Below are 20693 nucleotides of genomic sequence, written 5' to 3'. Positions count from 1 at the left end.
GCAAGGCTCCTCTGGTCAGGCGTCCGCCGGCGTTCAGGCCTCCCTTCTCTCAGGAAGCCGTTTCCGTCCTTCGGTCGGAAATAGACTCCCTGCTGCAGAAGGGCGCAGTGGAGAGGGTCCTCGACCACAGATCCCCCGGGTTTTACGGACGGCTTTTCGCCGTCCCCAAAGCCTCAGGGGCATGGCGTCCTGTCTTGGACCTATCGTTCCTCAATACCTTCTTGAGGGAGATACGGTTCAAGATGGAGACGCCAGCGTCGGTCAGGGACTCTCTCCGCCCGGGAGACTGGGCGACCTCCATCGACCTGACGGATGCATATTTTCATATACTTATGCATCCAGCCGACCGGAAATGGCTTCGTTTCCGGTGGGCAGGTCAGGTTTACCAGTTTCGCGCCCTTCCCTTTGGCCTGTCTCTCGCCCCTTGGGTCTTCACCATGGTCGTGAGACAGGTCTGCGCGCTGGTCAGGTCACGGGGTGTCCGGCTACGTGCCTACCTGGACGATTGGCTCATCCTGAGTCAAGAGTCAGGCAGGGTGCGAGCAGGATACCCAATCGGTGCTTCGGGAGGCCAACATGTTTGGCTTCACGATCAACCGATCGAAGTCGGAGCTCACACCGTGTCAGACATTCACCTACTTGGGAATGTCTTTCGACACGGTGGCTTGGACTGTCCGCCCTTCTCAGAAGAGGGTGGACAAGCTCCAGGCGTTCATACGCTCCACTTTGCCTCTCCCGAGGGCCTCCCTGCGGACTTTGGCCTCCATCTTAGGGCAGATGGAGTCCATGGCTCTCCTGGTTCCCCTGGGGAGGGTCCACAAACGGCCTTTTCAGCTGGCGCTCAAGCCGTTCGTGGGCTCTCCCACGGTGGATTGGAATGCCCTCATCCCTCTCCAGGGATGGTTCCAATCCGCTACCCATCCGTGGCTGGACACGGAGTGGGTATGCAGGGGCGTGCCGATAGCCCTTCCGGCCCCAGACTTGGACCTGTTCACGGACGCGTCCTTGGTGGGGTGGGGGGCTCACACAGACCAGCTGACTGCGTCAGGTCTGTGGTCGGCAGATCAGAGGATGCAGCACATCAACTTGCTGGAGCTAGAAGCCGTGGCTCTAGCTCTGGACAAGTTTCGGCCCTCCCTTCAGGCCAAGCATGTTCGTCTGTTTACAGACAACACGAGAGTGGCAGCTTACATCAACAAGCAGGGAGGGTCGCGGTCTCCGTCGCTTTCGGCCAGGGCCTGCGAGATCCTGATTTGGTGTTCAGAGCATCAAATCAGGCTTTCGGCCAGGTACCTGCCCGGAAGTTTGAACACTCTGGCGGACGCGCTCAGCCGCTCCGACAGAGTGCTTCAAACAGAGTGGACCATCACTCACGGAGCGTTGGACCGTCTCTGGTCTCTTGTGCAGAAACCTCAGGTGGACCTCCTTGCCACCAGGTTCTCGAAGAGACTACCAGTGTTCGTCTCACCATTCCCGGACCCCGAGGCGTGGGAGACGAACGCGATGGATATTTCCTGGTCAGGCCTGGAGGCTTATGCGTTCCCGCCATTCCAGTTGCTCACGCGAGTGATCAGGAAGGCGGAGCAGGAGGGCCCGTCCCTCCTGCTGATCGCTCCTCTTTGGCCGTCTCAGCCTTGGTTTGCGGACCTACTGAGACTCGCCCAGGGCCCTCCCATTCCTCTCGCTCTCACGCGAGGAGAACTGATTCAGCCTCACACCGGCAGCCTCCACGCAGAGCCTCAGATGCTCAAACTTCACGCGTGGAGGTTGTGCGGTCCTCTCTGAGGCGCAAAGGGGCATCAGATCTGACCATGGACCTGGTAGGACGCTCGCACAGAGCATCTACTTCGTCTGTATATGAGTCACATTGGAGGGCCTGGGTTTCCTGGTGTCACGAGCATCAGCTGGACGCTACGGCGCCCCGCACGATGCACGTGGCGAACCATCTTGCTTTCATGTCCTCGCAGGGAGCTTCAGCTGCCTCGTTGAAAGTAAGAAGATCGGCCATCTCGGCGACCCTACGCCAGTTAGGTCGCTCTATAGATGTTAGTGGCGTGATTGCTGGAGTCATCAAGGGCGCTTCCCTTTCTGACGTCAAGACTCGTACGCCCGTTCCTAAGTGGGATCTCTTATTGGTCATGGAGTTTCTGCGCTCAGCGGATTTTGAACCTCTCAGAGATGCCAGTTTTGCGAATCTTACACGTAAGTCCCTTTTCCTTTTGCTGCTCGCATCGGCACGAAGGGGCAGTGAGATCCACGCTCTTTCCGGTAATTCGGACGACATTTCCTTTGAATCAGATGGGTCCGTTACTTTGCGGTTTCGACCTGAGTTTCTTGCGAAAAACCAGGCTCCCGAGCGAGCTTCTCCTTTGGTCCATGTCAGGCCGTTGTCCACTATTCTGGCTCCGAATGACCCAGACTTAGTAAATTGCCCTGTTAGAGCTCTTCACATCTACCTTGCCCGTTCTCAGTCACTTAGATCCGCAGCTCAAAAGCTCTTGTTTATTTCTCTCAATACGGAGAGACATAAGGATATAACTAAGACGACTCTGGCCCGGTGGGTGTCGGCGCTCATTAAGCATGCTTACGAGTGGAGCCGCCATAACGAAGGAGGGACACAGCCTGTCCTTCCTCTGGAATCAGCTCGGGCTCACGAGACGCGAGCTTGGGCGTCTTCCTTGGCCGTGTTACGATCAAGAAGACTGGAGGAGGTGCTACACACCGCATACTGGCGTTCCGAGGATGTCTTCATGAATTTTTACCTGCGTGACATCTCGGCTCTTCGCCAGGATGGATCTAGAGCTTTGCCTGCCATGGTGGCAGGTGGTCAGCTCTTGACAAGGATTTGAGAGTGAGTTTGAACTTTTTCTTTCCCACCGCCTTGTTGTAGTAATCTGCTACATGTGATTCGGAGTAGGAATATGTAATTTAATCGAAAATTTTATTGTAAATTTTCATTTAATAAATATACCTACCCGAATCACATATCGTAGTCCCTCCCACCTACCCCGCTTATGATTTGGAGATGTTATTCTTCGAGTCGAATGATAGGGGTCACGTGGTCAGTAGCAGTAGTGACGCGGTACGCATGAGGGGAGGTAACTCCCTGGGTGCGTCGTCATTACCATGGCTACGTTTACACTTTTTTAGTTGGGGTTGCTCCCCTTAGACGGGTAGCCTTTTCAGACCTAGCACTTTAGACTGAGTAAACTGCTACATGTGATTCGGGTAGGTATATTTATTAAATGAAAATTTACAATAAAATTTTCGATTTTGCTTCCAAAAATGAAACACTGTAAATATACTCTCTTTATCAGAAGCCCCTAAACTTGATTTGCATTGTGTTTTTCTAACAGGAGAGCCCAGTGCATGGCAAGTCACTGCATGAGTGCCCACGCTCACCGGACCCTAACATCCCTGAGTGGGACTGGGGCGAGGAAGGCAACACTGCTGCTGCAAACGATCCGGCATTAGCCAAGAAGGTGAAAACTGAAGAAATCGTAAGTCAGAGATAGAGAATTTACGTGCTCAGGAGAGTCTTAGTAATTAGCAGCGTTAGGCCTTCCGGCAGGTTTGCTTTAGTGCAGCCATGCTTCTTGTAGGGGGAAGAAAAAAGGGTGCGTGGGTGTCTAGTGTGAGAATGTTGAAAGCGTCCAAAGTGAGGGAAACACTAAGCAAGGCTGTTGACATGTGGCAGGGGGGGGGGGGGGGGTACATGTTCGAGCAAGTGCATGTAAGACAGTGTACATTCATGTCCGAGTTTCCTTGCTTATGAATCGGTGGGCCCGGTAGCTCAGTTGGTAGAGCACTGGACTTGTGATCGAAAGGTCACAGGTTCGAATTCGGGCCGGGACGGACACGGGTCAACTTTATGTGCAGACCCAGAGACGGAAGCCATGTCCCACCCCCGTGTCATCACAATGGCACGTAAAAGACCTTGGTCATTCTGCCATAAGTGCAGGTGGCTGAATACACCTAAACACGCAGACACTTGGGTAGCGCGACTCCGTTGCTGCTAGCTTTCCACTGGGAGGAAGCGACCCGAATTTCCCAGCGATGGGACAATAAAGTAATGAAAATGAAAATGAAAAGAAAAAGTGTTAAGCTTAGATTTGTGGTTTTGAAATCTCTGCACATGTGAACAGAAAGGTTGTTCATGTTTACACCACTCCTCACCCTTGTTGTGATGATTTCTTTGATTTCGCTTCACCACAGCCTAAGGGACTGTCTGTGCCAGCCAAACTTGATGCTCTTGCACAGACAGTAGAAACAGGAAACCAGCTGACAGAATCAGACAGTGCCATGGTCCTCGGTAGCAATCCTCGCATGGTGTCCTCGCCAATCGACATCACTGTTACACCCTCCAATAATTCTGGTGAGTGTTGAGGGTTTTCATTGGAGGCACTGTATGGTGTCCTCACCAATCAACATCACTGTTCCATCCTCCAATAATTCTGGTGAGTGTTGAGGGTTTTCATTGGTCCGAAGTACAGTATATGGTGTCCTCACCAATCAACATCACTGTTCCATCCTCCAATAATTCATGTGAGTGTTGAGGGATTTCATTGGTCCGAAGTACAGTATTTGGTGTCTTCACCAATCGACATCACTGTTCCATCCTCCAATAATTCTGGTGAGTGTTGAGGGTTTTCATTGGAGGTTCATGTACGGCATGGTGAATTTTGTTCCTTGTAAAATGTGCAAGTGAGTGTAGGTAAAAGTATTTCTGAAAAAAGGCGCTGTTTTATGCAAGTAAAAGGTAAAATAAAAAAATATTAAAAAGTAACTCACCTTTCTTGTTTTTATATTTAGTCAAGTTTTGACTAAATATTTTAACATCGAGGGGGAATCGAAACGAGGGTCGTGGTGTATGTGCGTGTGTCTGTCTGTCTGTCTGTCTGTGTGTGTGTGTGTGTGTGTAGAGCGATTCAGACTAAACTACTGGACCGATCTTTATGAAATTTGGCATGAGAGTTCCTGGGTATGAAATCCCCGAACGTTTTTTTCATTTTTTTGATAAATGTCTTTGATGACGTCATATCCGGCTTTTCGTGAAAGTTGAGGCGGCACTGTCACGCCCTCATTTTTCAACCAAATTGGTTGAAATTTTGGTCAAGTAATCTTCGACGAAGCCCGGACTTCGGTATTGCATTTCAGCTTGGTGGCTTAAAAATTAATTAATGACTTTGGTCATTAAAAATCTGAAAATTGTAAAAAAAAAAAAAAAATTATAAAACGATCCAAATTTACGTTTATCTTATTCTCCATCATTTGCTGATTCCAAAAACATATAAATATGTTATATTCGGAATAAAAACAAGCTCTGAAAATTAAATATATAAAAATTATTATCAAAATTTTTTTTTCGAAATCAATTTAAAAACACTTTCATCTTATTCCTTGTCGGTTCCTGATTCCAAAAATATATAGATATGATATGTTTGGATTAAAAACACGCTCAGAAAGTTAAAACGAAGAGAGGTACAGAAAAGCGTGCTATCCTTCTCAGCGCAACGAATACCCCGCTCTTCTTGTCAATTCCACGGGCACTGCCTTTGCCACGGGCGGTGGAGTGACGATGCTACGAGTATACGGTCTTGCTGCGTTGCGTTGCATTCAGTTTCATTCTGTGAGTTCGACAGCTACTTGACTAAATATTGTATTTTCGCCTTACGCGACTTGTTTTATTCTGATTTTAAAACATTGGCAGTCTATTTGTTTTTAGATTTTGGCAAGAGCACATACATTATTTAGGTACATGGGATGAGGTCTAAAAATCACAGTTCATTGAGGGTTGGATTAAAAGTATTCTGCGGGCAAGAACACTTCAAAACCTGAGCAAAACGTCCTGTTTTGCTGGCTGTGTTTCTCCAGAAGCAGGGAACAAGGGAAGCCAGGAGGAGAAACGAAGTCGAAGTCTCGAGGACAAAAATGACCCGGCCACAGACAGCAGTAAGTATAACATTTTTCTTTATTGCAAACTAAAAAAACAATGCTATCCCCATGGTTTGGTCGTTCTAATCACAGCCCTTGATGTCAGTAGTTATCTACATTGGGACCATTGTGTTGTAAGCTTTACTTATATTTTCCATTTTGTGTTGTGTTCAAAAAGAGTCGGTACACATGCAAGCGTGTTTGGCTAGAACGAATGGTAGAATGCTCAAGACGGTCTAGGTTCTGTGTGCTATCAGCAACGTTTTTGTGATTTTTTTAATTTTTAACTTATTCTTTTATTTTGTTGTTGGGTGTTTTTTTGTTTTGTTATTCTTGTTGTTTTGGGGGTGCTTTTTTTTGACTGGCATTGACTTTAATAGCTTGAGGGGAAAAGGGGAGAGTCTATGGTGTATTCATTGTGCTGCCATTCCTGTATGCTTGGTTTTATTTTGTCTTTAGAGTTCTTCAAAGGTTAGTCAGGGACATAGATCGACTACTTGTCTTTTTCTTCTCTCTTGAGTGCAGAGTGGCATTTTCTTAAAGGTACTCTCCTTCCTGTGAAAACCTTGTAAATCTAGACAGACGCATCCAAGCTTTTTACTGTGATGAGAGCATAATTCTTCCACCAAGACACATAACACAAATCTGCAGCCTGTTTTTTTTTTGTTTTTTTTTTTGCTGAAATTATTTTGCAACTGACACATGCCAGTCTAAAATTAATTCAGGAAAGTCTTTTCAATCTGCAGCCAGATCATTGATTTATGGAAAGTGTCCAATTGGAAGAATGCCTTTAGCCCATTTTAAATTCTGGGCAGATCTATGATAATTCACACAAGAAGGAAGGTATCTTTAACATCTCTGAAGTGTACTCACACACTAACAATTGTGTTGGTGATGGAATTTTTCTACTGTTTATGGGGCATGTGAGTCAAATTGTCCATTCAATTAATCTATCTTGGCATGCCCAAATTTATTGAAAACCTAACTGGTTTTTTCTTTTAGCCTCACATTAGGTTATTACTAAAACCGGATTCACTGTCCCCATGTTTTGGTGATTTCTGTGACTGTCCGAGCTATTATAAGACTCTCTGATCAGAACTACGTGGATAAAATATTGACATGTACTTTGTAGTCCCAAAATTACAATGCAATATTTTGATCTGTTTTCAGTTTGTATTCTTCTGTTTCTTCTATTTTTTTTTTTTTTTCATCTTCGTTGTTTAGCGTGAGTGTCAGCTTTTCAACAGAGAAAACAAGGTGCCTTATGGATGCATTATTCCCTGCTATTATTCAGATCAACGGAAAACTCATAACTTCAGTTTCAGTGATGTTGTGGAATATGTTCAGTGTTTGTGCGTATATAGTGACAAGAACTAACTGGTTTTCAGCGCCTTTCTGGTTTGATTTTCAGATGCGTTTCTGTGGTTTTTGTTTTTTTCAGACCTACTTTCTGCTTCTTACCCTTTTCATGTCGATCAAGGTCCAAGGAGCAAGTCTTTTTCCGGCGAATGTACAGTTATTTTTCTTTCTTTCTTTTTCTTTTCTTTGCCGTTGGTCTGTAATTTTCCGCCATTCGCTTTGTTTTCTCTGAAGAAAGCCGCACCCACCCTGGGCTTTGTACAGTGGAACTTCTTATTTAAGACCCCTAATTTAAGACACACCCCCCCCCCCCCACACACACACACCCTTTTAATACCTTTTTATTTGTTTAGATTTTTGTTCAAGACATGATTTTATATTTACACCATTTTAAGACTCCGTCGCTTTTTTTGGCCTGATTTTCTCCGATTTTTGGCGGTCTTAAAAGGGGGTTCCACGGTAATCTTGCGTGCAAAGTGTGTTGTGTCTGGTTGGGAGTAATTGACACGTCTTGCTCCTTTGCTGTGGGTGTGTTCGTGGATTGGTGCTTGCGTGCGTTTCTTTTTTTTCTGTGCTGTGATGGAGTGGGAATTCTAACTACTCACTTCCTTCACCCCAAACATTTGTTACAGTAACATTCCTTTCTTTTTCTTTAGGGTAATTGCAAGTTTGTTTGTGTGGTAGTCGTTGTGATATGAATTTAGAATTCTTTCCTTTTCTTATATAATTTTCAATTAATTGACATTTTGGCTCTTTGCAGATGAAGATTTTGAAGTACTACCACTAGCCTGGCTTTGGTTTACCTGAAATTTCTAATTTGATATCATTTCAACATTCAACTCTTTTTCTTTTTTTTTCTTCAATCTCTGTCTTTCTTTTTGATATTTGCATTAATATCTTTACTTGTACAAGCTAGGAGAAAAACATTCGTGTTTATAATCATGAATTCATAAAATCATGAAGTAATGGTGACTAGACATATTATGGGCCTGGGGAAGAATATTGATGGTATGGTATCAATTAATTGAGGATGACATCTTTAATTAGCAGCACATCTTTCTTGTAAAGTGTACAGCAGACCTGGGAACCCAAACGATTTCGCCGTATTTTGTACGCATGATTGTCTAGAATACGATCAGTACGTTCAGTGGGAACAAAATATGACGAGAAAAATACCAAGGCTACTTTTCTTAACAAGCGCATCCCGAGGCCGATCCAGTATTTTGACACATGATTAGTTGTTGTCAGTAAACATTGAAAGACGAATTTGTTTTTACATGTAGGTTATTTGTAAACTTTATTAACGGTGCGACGGACGTGTGTGAAGCATGTTTGAATCATGGGTGTTCAAATGCGGTGTGATCGAGTACGCTCATTGTTTCTGAAAATACTCCAAGTTTGTCTAAGTATACTCCAAGTGCAAAACAGGGGTTCCCAGGTTTGGTACAGACAATTGAAAATATTGTGTGTGTCTGATTTCTTTTCATAAATGGGAATATGTTTATATTAGTGAGCTTTGTAACCTGCATGTTTTTGGCATGATGGCAATTATAATTCAGTATTTTTCCCTCTGGTTTTGCGGGCTTAATTTTCCTTTGAAATCTACAGTAATTTAGAAGTGCTGAGGGTTCAGAGCTTTTAAGAATAAGAATAGACTTGAGTTGAAGCCTTTAGAAAGAATAAGTGTGGAGAAATAATTGCATCTTGTAATTTAATTATCAACTATATTCCCCTGAGTTTTTTTTTTGGTGGAAGTTTGCAGTTGTAGTTAGCAATGGGGATTGTGTTTACTATCTTTTGACTTTATGCAGCTCTTTTTCGTTTAAATGATGTGACGCTGTCTCCGTTGCTTTATTTGTGGTTCTTGAGTAATTAACATGTGCGCTTTGATGAAATGGAGCAGAATTTGTCAGTGTGTACTAATGTTGATGAGTGCCACTTATCACTGTCAGGGCAGCTTAATTTCTTTGTTTTAAAGTGCACCATTTTCCTTGTTTTCAAAATCTACAGTTGGTGCAAGTAAAACTACTTCCGAAAAGTAGATGCTGTTTCATGCCAGTAAGATGCCTTTTCTTGAGCTTGTATACATGGTTGAGAGGTATACATGTGGTGAGGTGTTACAAAAAGGGTTTATTGACTGAATCTTTTAACAGCAGCCATTCATCGCAACTACAAAACGGTTCACCTGCCGCTTCACAATGACATGCTGTTCCGACGCTCCTTGCCCTGTGTTTTCTCTCTGGGGTTCAACTTCGCCGGTGTCAAAGGTATTTACCATGTTTTGGTTTTATTCTATGTGTGTACATTTAAAAAGATTGGGGCTACTTAACCTGGGTTAATGTTTCAGACGCAGTGTTTTCTCAATACTCGAAAGGTCTGTAAAAAAAAAAAAAGAAATGCTTGCATATTTCAGAGTTTTCTTTCCGTTTTTGTTTTGTTTTGCTTAACGCCCAGCCGACCACGAAGGGCCATATCAGGGCTGTGCTGCTTTGACATATAACGTGCGCCACACACAAGACAGAAGTCGCAGCACAGGCTTCATGTCTCACCCAGTCACATTATTCTGACACCGGACCAACCAGTCCTAGCACTAACCCCATAATGCCAGACGCCAGGCGGAGCAGCCACTAGATTGCCAATTTTAAAGTCTTAGGTATGACCCGGCCGGGGTTCGAACCCATGACCTCCCGATCACGGGGCGGACGCCTTACCACTAGGCCAACCGTGCCGGTTTTCTTTCCGTTCAAAGATGTGGACATTGTATTTGAATTAAGTGCTTTCTGTGCAGGAGAATGAGGAGAGAGCTGTGTTTGTTGTTGTTTTTCTCTCACTTATAACATTATCAGTTGCTGCTGTTCTATACAACTTTGAATGAAAACTTTGTCATCCCCCATCTGTTCCTTAATAATTGAATTTATGGTTCAGCTTATCCTTACAGTTTAAAAAAAAAAAAAAAATTGTGCGTAAACAAAATTGTTCTGGGCTTGCACAAACAAGCAGCAACTGTGACTGTGTCAACATTTTTGTAATGTGTTTTGTCTGTGTGCTTGTCTGCCTGCCTTTTTATCTGTATGTTGGTGTTAGAGTGTGAGAGCTTGAGGTTGCATGACCAGGTTTTGACAGCACAAATTAATATCAATAATGTACATTTATTGCCCAGGAATGACATGAAAAAGAGAAACATCTAGCGCTGTTTGCCTTGTTAGCAGAGAAATTAGCGTCACTGCACCTAATGACTAGATTCAGTTTTGTTAGTTCCGCAACTGCAGTTACTTATCATGAGCTATCTTTTGATGCAAATGAGGTACTGCCACCCTTTGTTATTCAGAAGAGAAAGACAGGCTTTCTTTCAGGTTAATTACCCACACTCTCCAAACCTTAAAACCTTGACCACTTTATAATTGCCTGTTGAGCATTCCTACTCACTCCATCCCTCCAGTTTATGAATACAAACTGCGTGGATCTAAACTAGAAAAGATGGTACTGTTAAAATGCTAGAAGTCAGGTGAGAGAGAAAAGTCTTAAAGTGTGGCTGCTTTCGCAATACCCCTGCTGTTTGTAAATTGCATTGTGTAGATCTAAACTAGAAAAGATGGTAGGATTAATTTAGTGATAAAAGCCAGATGAGATATAAAAAAAAGTCTTAAAGTGTGGCTGTCTTTGCAATACCCCTGCTGTTTGTAAATTGCATTGTGTAGATCTAAACTAGAAAAGATGGTAGGATTAATTTAGTGATAAAAGCCAGATGAGATAAAAATTAAAAAAAGTCTTAAAGTGTGGCTGTTTTCGCAATACCCCTGCTGTTTGTAAATTGCATTGTATTGATCTAAACTAGAACAAATTTAGGAAGTCCAGCCGGTGTTAAAGTGCTAGAAGCCAGGTGAGAATAGAAAGTCATAAACTGTGGTCATTGTCACAATACCTGGGTTCTAAATTGTCATTGTTATCCTTCTATACTAGGGTTGTACCGACAACAAACCTATCCCATGGAGTTCCAGCGGTTGACAAAAGTCCTACCTTTTTTTAATCGACAGGGTATCACAGTCTGTTATGCGGGCACGTTTTCGTTTGTTTCGTTATTAGTTCAAACAGCATGTTCTGCTAGCTACTTTCTTTGATTTCGTTTTTATGATTTTGCCAATTTGAAATTTTGTTTTTCTTCCTGCTTTTTCCCCCCCTGAAATACATTTTATTAATAAAAGAAAGAGTGGCTGAAAACCTTGTCCTGGAACTAATGGTTAAGTTCTTAATATTAACTGAATAGTAACTTAGCAAAGTATTTACAAATTGTAAATAAGTAAATTAAAAGGATCAAAAGTTTTTATATGCATGTCAAACACCTGAATGCATTTTTTGCTGATCAGGTGTCACAACTTTTTTTTTTTTATCTCCCATAAAATATTTGAAGATAATTAACTTGTAGGTCAACAACTTGTGTAAAACGTGTGATTTAAATACAGGGACAAATTCTGTGTATTCTCTTAAAGCTTTAGGTTCCTAAAAGATGAAGCAAAAGGTTAAATTGTGAGTGATACATATAGGAGTCATATGTTCTTTCCTTTTGAGTCCCGAATGTTACATTTACATGTATCTATAGACTGACTGCTTGCTGTCAAAGAATTCACACTGCTTGGAAGGTTGTCACCTCATTTACATTTACACATTTTCATAACCTATGTGCAAATCAATTTGATGCTGAAGCCAACGCAACTGCTTTAACTAACACTCTTACAACCAAGAATGCTTATCTGACATAAAAAAACACACTATAAAAGCTTTTTATTTTTTTTATTTTACTCATGTAACAGTAAAGGGAAAGAGAAGTTCTAGACTATGTCTGCCATCAAGACACCAAGAGGGAGGGGGGGGGGGTTGCAAACAGTCATAGCATTTACTTATAATGTTTTTTTAAATTTCTATTTCACTTTATTTTGCGAGAAACATATATAATATATCTCCTGAGTCTTTTCCCTTTTTCCTTGGAACTAGTTTGTAAATTCTCTTGTCTTATTTCGGTGCGTTTTGTGGTTGCAGCCAAATCAGATGCAAAAGTGGTTTTGTATAATCAAGCTGGGTGTCAGCCCTTGCAATGTGAACAGCACAGCACCAAGGAGAAAGGATGTGTGTGCCACTTTCTGAATCCCTCAGTGTCTCAGCAAACTTAATCATTGTGGTCGTTTAGTGCTGCGTCCCAAGAGATGTTGTGTGCCTGTTGTCAGCCAGAAACGAGGAACAACTTATCAAGTCTTTGTTTTTATTACCAACAAACCTTTTTCAGACCTAACTTCTGGTATGATTTCTCTGTAGTAAGTACGGTAAACCGTCATCTGCGACGGAGTTATAGGGGGTGTGTACCACTTTCTGAATCGCTCAGAGTCCCAGTAAACTCAATCAATGTGGTCATTTAGTGCTGCCTCGCAAGAGATGTTGTACTGTGCCTGTTGTCAGTCAGAATTGTCAAAAATCTTAATATATAGCCTTTATTTTTATTATCAGCAACCTTTTACAGACCTAACTTCTGGTATGATTTCTCAGTAGACAAGTACAGTAAACCGTCATCTGCGTCATATTGGGGGTTTTGAGTAACATTTATATTTGCAAACTAAAATGAGAGTTAAAAGGATTTTGTTTCCTAACCAGTACAGGCCCGTTGAACATAGACTTAAACGCTGTGTCATTTACACGAGAAGAATTTTGGTATCTGTCATTGTCTGCAGTGTTGTCTGAGTCTTCTGCACAAGCACGTAGACATTATACCTGTTGCAGTATTCCCAGCACTCTGAGTCTGACACCCACTCAACCTGTAACAACTGTATGTTGTACATCTACACTTTTCTTTTGTCCTGTAACAGTCTGGGGGAGCTCTAATTATTTTCAGATCTTGTAAACGAGGAGGGGTGTGGAGGGTTTAGTCACCGGCATAATCTTATAACTCAAACAGTTTTCGCTCTTTTCTAAATCGGTTTTCACCACTGGATAGAGCATAAAAATCTCTTTAGGAAAATGTAAAAGTACGAAAATCGTGCAAAGGTGACATGTGACTCATTCCTTGGTGGAGGGTCACATATGAGGATAATCCCGTTTTTGTTAGATGACGTACATACATGCTCCTAATCATCTCAAACCATAACAAACTGCACAGTCACGATTATTTTAACGCAGGCAAAATTACTTGTAGCATTTCTACAAAACTAGCAGCAGAAAATTAACTCCTTTGCATGCAGGGTCAAGGGAGAACTTGTGATACTAAAGCACAATTAATTCTTGAGTTGTTTTGCATTTTGAACCAATTAACGTGAAAACACATAATACACTTTCTTCTTCTTCTTCTGCGTTCGTGGGCTATTACTCCCATGTACACTCGGTTTTTTTGCATGAGTGGGTTTGTACGTGTATGACCGTTTTTACCCGGCCATTTAGGCAGCCATACGCCGCTTTCAGAGGAAGCACGCTGGGTATTTTCGTGTTTCTATAACCCACCGAACTCTGACATGGATTACAGGATCTTTTCTGTGCCCACTTGGTCTTGTGCTTGCGTGTACACACGAAGGGGGATAAGGCACTAGCAGGCCTGCACATAAGTTGACCTGGGAGATCGGAAAAATCTCCACCTTAACCCACCAGGCGCGGCCGGGATTCGAACCCACGGCGTCTTACCACCAAGCCATTGCGCCCGTCTAAATAATACACTCATGACTGGAACAAAAGAAGGTTATATCTTTAGAGTTTACTATATACGCGATGATCGAGTGGGCATAACTCAAAATTAGATGAATGACAAAAGAGAAAATGTTTTTAGTCTTTTTCTTTTCTTTTTTCTTGTCATCCTAATGCATGTAGGTAGCTTTACCTGTATGATTTTTCCTTTTTCTTTGTTATTTTTTTTTAATAATTTGCTGCTATAGATGATTTTGGTTAGGAAAATTGGAATGCGTTGTCAGGTCAAATGCCTGGGGCAGTGTTGCATGTGTGTATGTCTGTGATGCTAACACGCAAGTAGACCTTGACTGTTGGTGAACTATAAAACACAAAAGGGATAAAAGAAAAAATCCAATAGAGGCTTGGTGCTGCCATATTGCATTTTGTTTTACTGTTGTGTGGGACAGTAATTGTGTGAGACAGTACTGCGTCTCTCATGCACTACTGCTTAGAAAAAAAGGGAGAATTGGGTGAAGAACCTGCTTTGTGTTTCTGTGTGTCTCACTGCTGAGTGCCCTGATGCGTTTCTGTTGGCATTAGGGGAGGAGTGTTCTCTTTTGACGGGGCTGCTAGGCTCGGCCAGTTCTCCTGACTTTAACTCTTTGCAACGCAACGGTGGTAGGTAGCAGCAGCTAAGCGCTGGTGACTAATAGGTTCAAGTTTTTGTTCCTCCCCCTGTCCGCACTAACTGTTGGCTGTTCGTGTTATTGGCACTTTGTGGCGGCTGCAACTGCTGTGTAGTTCAGACAGAGGGAGCAAGACGGTCGTTTTGTGTTTATATGAGTCCTGAATTTGGGTTGTAACTAAGGCTGTTAGATTTTACAGTAGTGTTTCAACAGTAATGTCTTGTGTTTTGATGGATTAATTGCATTTACTTGGAAGCTGTGTTTTTTTATGTTTGTTTTAGTTTTTAGTTTTAACTTTGTATACAATGTCATGAAGCTGATGCTTTGTAAATACATTTTTTATGTTTTTGTTTTGTACAGCTGTCTATATTCATCAATCTGTAGATAACAGCTAAAAAGAATTTTAAATGCAGTTCTAATAGACTAACACAACATTTTTAGATGTAAGTCAGAGAAAGTTCTACGTTTTGCTTGCCTTGTCTCAAAACAAACGAACGCTAGTGCAACCTAGCTTCTTGCTTGTACTGTTTCTGCTTATTTCTGCTTCTTGCATATTTGCTTCTGCATCTGCAGATTGGGGTGGCTTGTAGACTTGTCTTGTGTTCCTGTTACAGGTGTGACTGGTGAATGGTAATTCTCACCAGATCAGAATTAATTACTTGATTTGATTGATTCAGCAGTTCAAGGGCTATTTTTTCATGTTTGTTCGTTCCACCTGCAATCTTTCTTTTTTTTCTCAGAAAAAAATGTGCCAACATAATGTTCATGCAGACTAAAGCCCGCTACTAACTACAGCTGAACCAAGCCAAACTAGGTTCGGCGAACATAATGCTTTACGTCATCAAATCAAGGAATTCCCCTATTTTTGAGTTGAAGCTGAAAGGTTCGCCGATTCACTCCTGCAAACCTTGCAGCGTGTCATCTGTAACCTTCGGCGAACTGACTTTTCATTGGTTGAATATTTGTGTATTTTCATCCTTGAAGAGTGACAATAATGGCGGCTATAACGCTGTCAACCGATCACGAGTCTTCTCACGTGATATTTCTTGATCATGTGACCGGTGTCACCGAAACATTCCCCGCTAGTTAGTACACCGAACAAGGCACGGTGGAACATTTACCGAACCCTGGAGTTTAGCTTAGTTCGGCTGTGGTTAGTAGCGGGCTTAAAGAACTCTGTCAGAAGCTGAGTTGTGACTAATAATAAAAATACCCAAATATTGGTCCCTTTACTCCTTTAGTGAGCTGGAGTTTAAACTTAAACTTGTAAAGAAAGTTTATGTTATAAACCCAAATTATGACTGCACAAAAACATGAACAAGAAAAAATCAGGTTAATGTTTGGTATGTATTTTAAAAACAACAAACACTTTCATTTGAATTTATAAAATGAGGACAAATTCAAAAATAATTGAAGAGGAAGCACTTACATTCTCAGCAACAACAAAAATAGAAAATATGGCAAATTATTCATAACTGTAGAAGAAGAAAATCGATACAATCATGTTGATGGCAAATTAGCTTAGTATCGATTGTCACCTTTATGGAATATGATAATTGGTTGATAGAGATTACCTGGACATGATTAAAATGACTAAAAAAAAAGGCATTAACTCTTAACGTCCTGTAACGTTTTTTGCATGTCCCAGTGCAAAATCCCATAAGGATTTGGGAAAAAGAGACAAAATTTGGGTGTGTTCAATAAAAAAAATCATATTTTTATTGTTTATGGATGGATTTACTTGATATTTTTTTGGAAACTTCCGAAATTGATAGATCACTCTGTCCTCTATCATCATCACCACCATCGAAGTCATTCTCCACATTTCTTGCCTCAAATCCGTGAAAAGACATGTCACTATCACTATCACTCGTCTCCAATTTTGAAAGCTAACACAAAAAATCCGAACAAAATCCGTCCACAAAAATCGAAATCACATTCAAAAGTCCTGAAAAAAATCCACAGGCAGCATTGACATGTGCGTCGAAGGACTAAAGCTGTTTTCCAATGCAGGAGAGCATCGCAAGGCTGGTAACTCTTGTTTAATGACACTAGCAGAGAACGAGCGGTATGGCGCGGTATAGGATGATAGGTAAGGAGCGGTATGGCGCGGTATAGGACGTCAAGAGTTAATTTGCTTTGTTTTGACTGTAATATTCATTAACAATTAGATCCTCTGTAACAATTTTATTTCTCAACCTGAGCCAGAGCTAAAATTCACAGTCTAAGTGCACATAACAAATTCACAGACAAACTTTTTTGTGGTCTTTGTGTCATTAATTGCAACTTCATAAAAAGTGCGCATTAACCCCTTCACTGCCACAGTATAACAGCATTATCCGAACGGTCTATGGGAAAGAAATGTGTTTAGAACCCCTTACCTCCCATTTAGTTTTTAGAAATGTCCTGAAATGTTGTTGACACAAATCCCACGTATGAGATACGGTTATGGGCGTAGGACAAACCGAAAATGACCAGTTATTACATACGGGGTGGTCAGTGAAGGGGTTAACTTGCATCTATAACACTGTCCCATTTCAGATATACCCTACATGTTGACATTAGGATGTTGCTTTAAGGTCGAGAAGAGACAATTGTTGCTCTGTGCCCAGACATAGAAGTAGCAACTTTAAAGTGACATTTAGCACAAAAATATCTTCCTGAAATGTCTAAAAAGCAACATGAAAAAAAAAGGTTCACTGAAAGTGCTACCAATTCAAGCAAAAGCTAAAAAAAAAAAACTTCAAGAAACTGAAAGATTTAAAATTTGTATTACAATTGTAACATTAAACCAGACCATCCTAACATAATCAAGCTCACTTTAGAATCGAGCTATTGATGATAAAGGTTCTAATTGTTTTCGTTTTTATAATCAGTGACCAGGTTCTTTAGGCTAAATAATGACAATATTTCAATCTAAGCTTCCTTGACAGTGATTGGGTGGTTTATTCTTGATCAAGAACAATAATTTGTAGTTCATTTATACTGTGACGCAGTGCACACACAAAAGTTGTGATACCTGTGACTTTAAAAGAAAACGTTTAAAGGGAAGGGATACAGGATAATTTTGTCAATGTTGCGGATAGTCCCAATTAGTGCAAACGCTGATAACTAGAAACTGCAAACAAATGTTTGAAATCTGACATTTTCCGTCTGTTGCAATCAGTTGATGAAATCATCCAATATTTCTGTCACATTTTCCGCGGAGAAGAGTGTATTCAACAGGATGGCAAAACCTAAATTGGATTCTTGATGGTTTTGCTGATGCTGCCAAGCTAGGATGCCTTTCTTCATTGCGGTAGTGGCATGGTTTTAATTAACACAACTAAATTGCATTAAGGGGCTTAGATTCCTTGTGGGCTGAGTGTGTGAAGCATTGTTGCTTGCATGCAGTTTTTGTGTTATGGTTAGGCCAAAAAAAAAAAAAAGGTCTGTTTACGGTAACATAGGCCAAAAAAATAGGGTCGGTAGGTCGGGATTGGTTTTTTTGTTTGTTTTTTTTCCAAAAAACCATATTTTTACGTTATTTTGCAAAAAAAACAAGATTTTTTTTTTTTCCCAAATGCCAAAAAAAAGTCTAGAGTCGCGCGAAAAAAATAGGGTCGGTCGGGTTACCGTAAACAGACCTATTTTTTTTTTTGGCCTTAATACTTTGCCTTGCTTCCTTGCACAATTTGCCCTTTCATTTTGATGTTTTAGTCTGTTATTTTTGTCCTTTTATATGCCATGCAGCAGAATTGCAGCAAAACATGTGATCCATCTCTAGTTATTTTGTCTTCTGGTATCTGTGGACTGAGGCATGGATTGAGCTTTTCCCAACCGTGTGTCCCTCTTCATCCCATTTGGCTTGTTATCGTATATGACGGGTCGGTCATGTAGTGCTAGATCAGCCATATATAAGGCCAAAAAAAAAAATTGTCTGTTTAGGGTAACCCGACCGACCCTATCGATTTGGCGCCGACCCAAAAACTTTTTTTTGATTTCAAAAAAAAAAAGAAAAAAAGAGGTAAAAATGCTAAAAAGAGACATTTGGCGTTTCTTTCTCTCCCTTTCTCTCTGTTTTATTTATACGTTAGTTTTGAAACATGTATTCATCAAATATAAGAAGTGAATGTTCAGCCAACATAGCATTTACACAACAAAACAAAAAAAAACAAAAAAAAACAAAAAAACCTACCTACCTACCGACCCTACTTTTTTTGGTCATGTTACCCTAAACAGACAATTTTTTTTTTTGGCCTAAGTGTTATTACTCTGAGAACAACCAATATGTTATTTGTGTATCACTCTTTCTCATACCTCAGATTTTGAGACTTTTAAAAAATGTTTGCTGCAGTGGTCACAGAATTTGTAGGTTTTTCATTAAAATATATGTGTTCATTCAATATAAGAGTGGTCTTCTTGTTTTGCTGAATTCTGTGTGTTAAATCTGTTTGTGAAATGTCGTTATGTGTAAGAATGAAAACTTTGGTTTTAATGTCTGTCTTTTGTTTTGTGTCATGTCAAGGTTAAATTGTGGTTTATAATAATTATGCAAGAGAGAATATCATGTGAGGAATAAGCGTTTGTTCATGACAGTTTAGTTAGTGACTGATCATTCACATTCTACCAGATGCGTTGTTTAAAAAAAAAAGCCAAAAGCATGCAGTTCTACTTGAATTATTTAGTGGGTTTCCTTACCTTGTGAACTCAGGATATTTATGGCAGAAGGGAAAGTGTGCCAGTTTCAGTTACCCAATGCTGGGCTGGCATTTTGTGCTCTGTAAAATGCTGATTAGGTAAAATAGAAAAGCTTCGTTTGCCATGGAGTACAGTATGTGAAACTTGAACATCATCAGCTTTATTACTGCGCCAGGGTCCGCGTCATTAGATCTGCTCCTGGGTTATTTGTAGTTTGCTGCAGAATTATTTTGCCTTATTTTATGTGTGTTTGATTTATGTATAACAGTATATTATTTTATACACATACCTGAACAATTATAGCAATTGGTCTTTGAGTAAAGAAACTGAGCACAAAATTGGTGAAGGGACACATATTAGAAGCCGCTTCTACTAGCAACACACGTTTCTGTCTCCTGCAAGCACACAGTGTTAAGTTATATAAACTCATCATGGTTTAGCCAGTATACACTCAGCCCTGCTTTAAGCAAATTAGCGGTTATATAAGCACCAGGGTATATATTTACATACATATATATTATCATTAGTATTTTATATTAGTGTTGTATGTCAATACACTTGCAGAACATAATCACATGTAATGCACCACTCTTCAGCATTGTTTTCCTGGGTCTTAGGGCTGAAAACATTAGTCAGTACTAAAATCCGTCACAGAATATAAAAACACTAGCAACAGAGACTTATTAATAGAGGGATATAGACGTACTCCAAATTGACCAGGCAAAGTTCTGCTCTGTTTAATAATGATATTCAACAGCAAACAATGGAGTATTTGTAAAATATTTATTTGATAGTGCAATAATTTAAATGTTTTCCATCCCCAGCTAGTATGCAGTATAACGATATACAGTTGAGTGTTGAAATGCTGTTTTAGATCCTAAGTGTATACTGCTGGTTGGTTTTCACACTCACAATTAAGTGTTACATTAACAAAGTTTCCGCCCATTAAGTTACATATTTGCAAAATATGTGCTAAGTAGTAGCATTGTCTCATGTCCGTTCAGTTACCAATTAATATTACATCGCAGTCGCAGAAGTAAAGGCTGCACAGTTATTGCATGACATACTTTGTTACTATTCTAGTTTAATAAACCTTAATTGTGGGTATGAAGTGATAGTTCTGCTAATTTGTTATCAATATTTTACAAATGTGGATCTGTTTGCCAAATCCCCGTGCCCCCCTGCCTTTTTTTCTTTTTCTTTTTTTTCTTTTTCTTTTTTTTCTTTTTTGTGCATGTATACATTGACTTTGTTAGCATCTGCAACCTGTTTTTACAAGGAAAGTTTTGCAGGACAAAAGCAGTATTAATGATTACCAACAATCAGATTGACACTGTGAATCTAAAACTCTTGTGGGTTGTAAATTAAAGTGAAACATAGTGACCTTTTTGGCGC

At 40.8% G+C, this 20693-nt stretch overlaps 1 protein-coding gene across 3 annotated transcripts in view; it reads left to right on the top strand.

Annotated features, from left to right (window-relative positions):
* Positions 1-20693, top strand: part of LOC138976479 (inositol hexakisphosphate and diphosphoinositol-pentakisphosphate kinase 2-like) — a 120382-nt gene that overhangs the window by 83239 nt on the left and 16450 nt on the right. The window contains exons 27-32 of one of the 3 annotated variants that reach the window (XM_070349334.1): positions 3357-3500; positions 4216-4375; positions 5875-5952; positions 7376-7444; positions 9447-9560; positions 14533-14610. In XM_070349334.1, coding sequence (XP_070205435.1) covers positions 3357-3500; positions 4216-4375; positions 5875-5952; positions 7376-7444; positions 9447-9560; positions 14533-14610 — 643 coding nt within the window. The remainder of the gene's footprint in view (positions 1-3356; positions 3501-4215; positions 4376-5874; positions 5953-7375; positions 7445-9446; positions 9561-14532; positions 14611-20693) is intronic. The other 2 variants (XM_070349335.1, XM_070349336.1) reach the window with 2 other exon arrangements.

This window comes from Littorina saxatilis, linkage group LG9 (genome assembly GCF_037325665.1).
Source record: "Littorina saxatilis isolate snail1 linkage group LG9, US_GU_Lsax_2.0, whole genome shotgun sequence".
Classification (NCBI taxonomy): domain Eukaryota; kingdom Metazoa; phylum Mollusca; class Gastropoda; order Littorinimorpha; family Littorinidae; genus Littorina; species Littorina saxatilis.
This window is presented reverse-complemented; position numbering and strand designations above follow the sequence as displayed.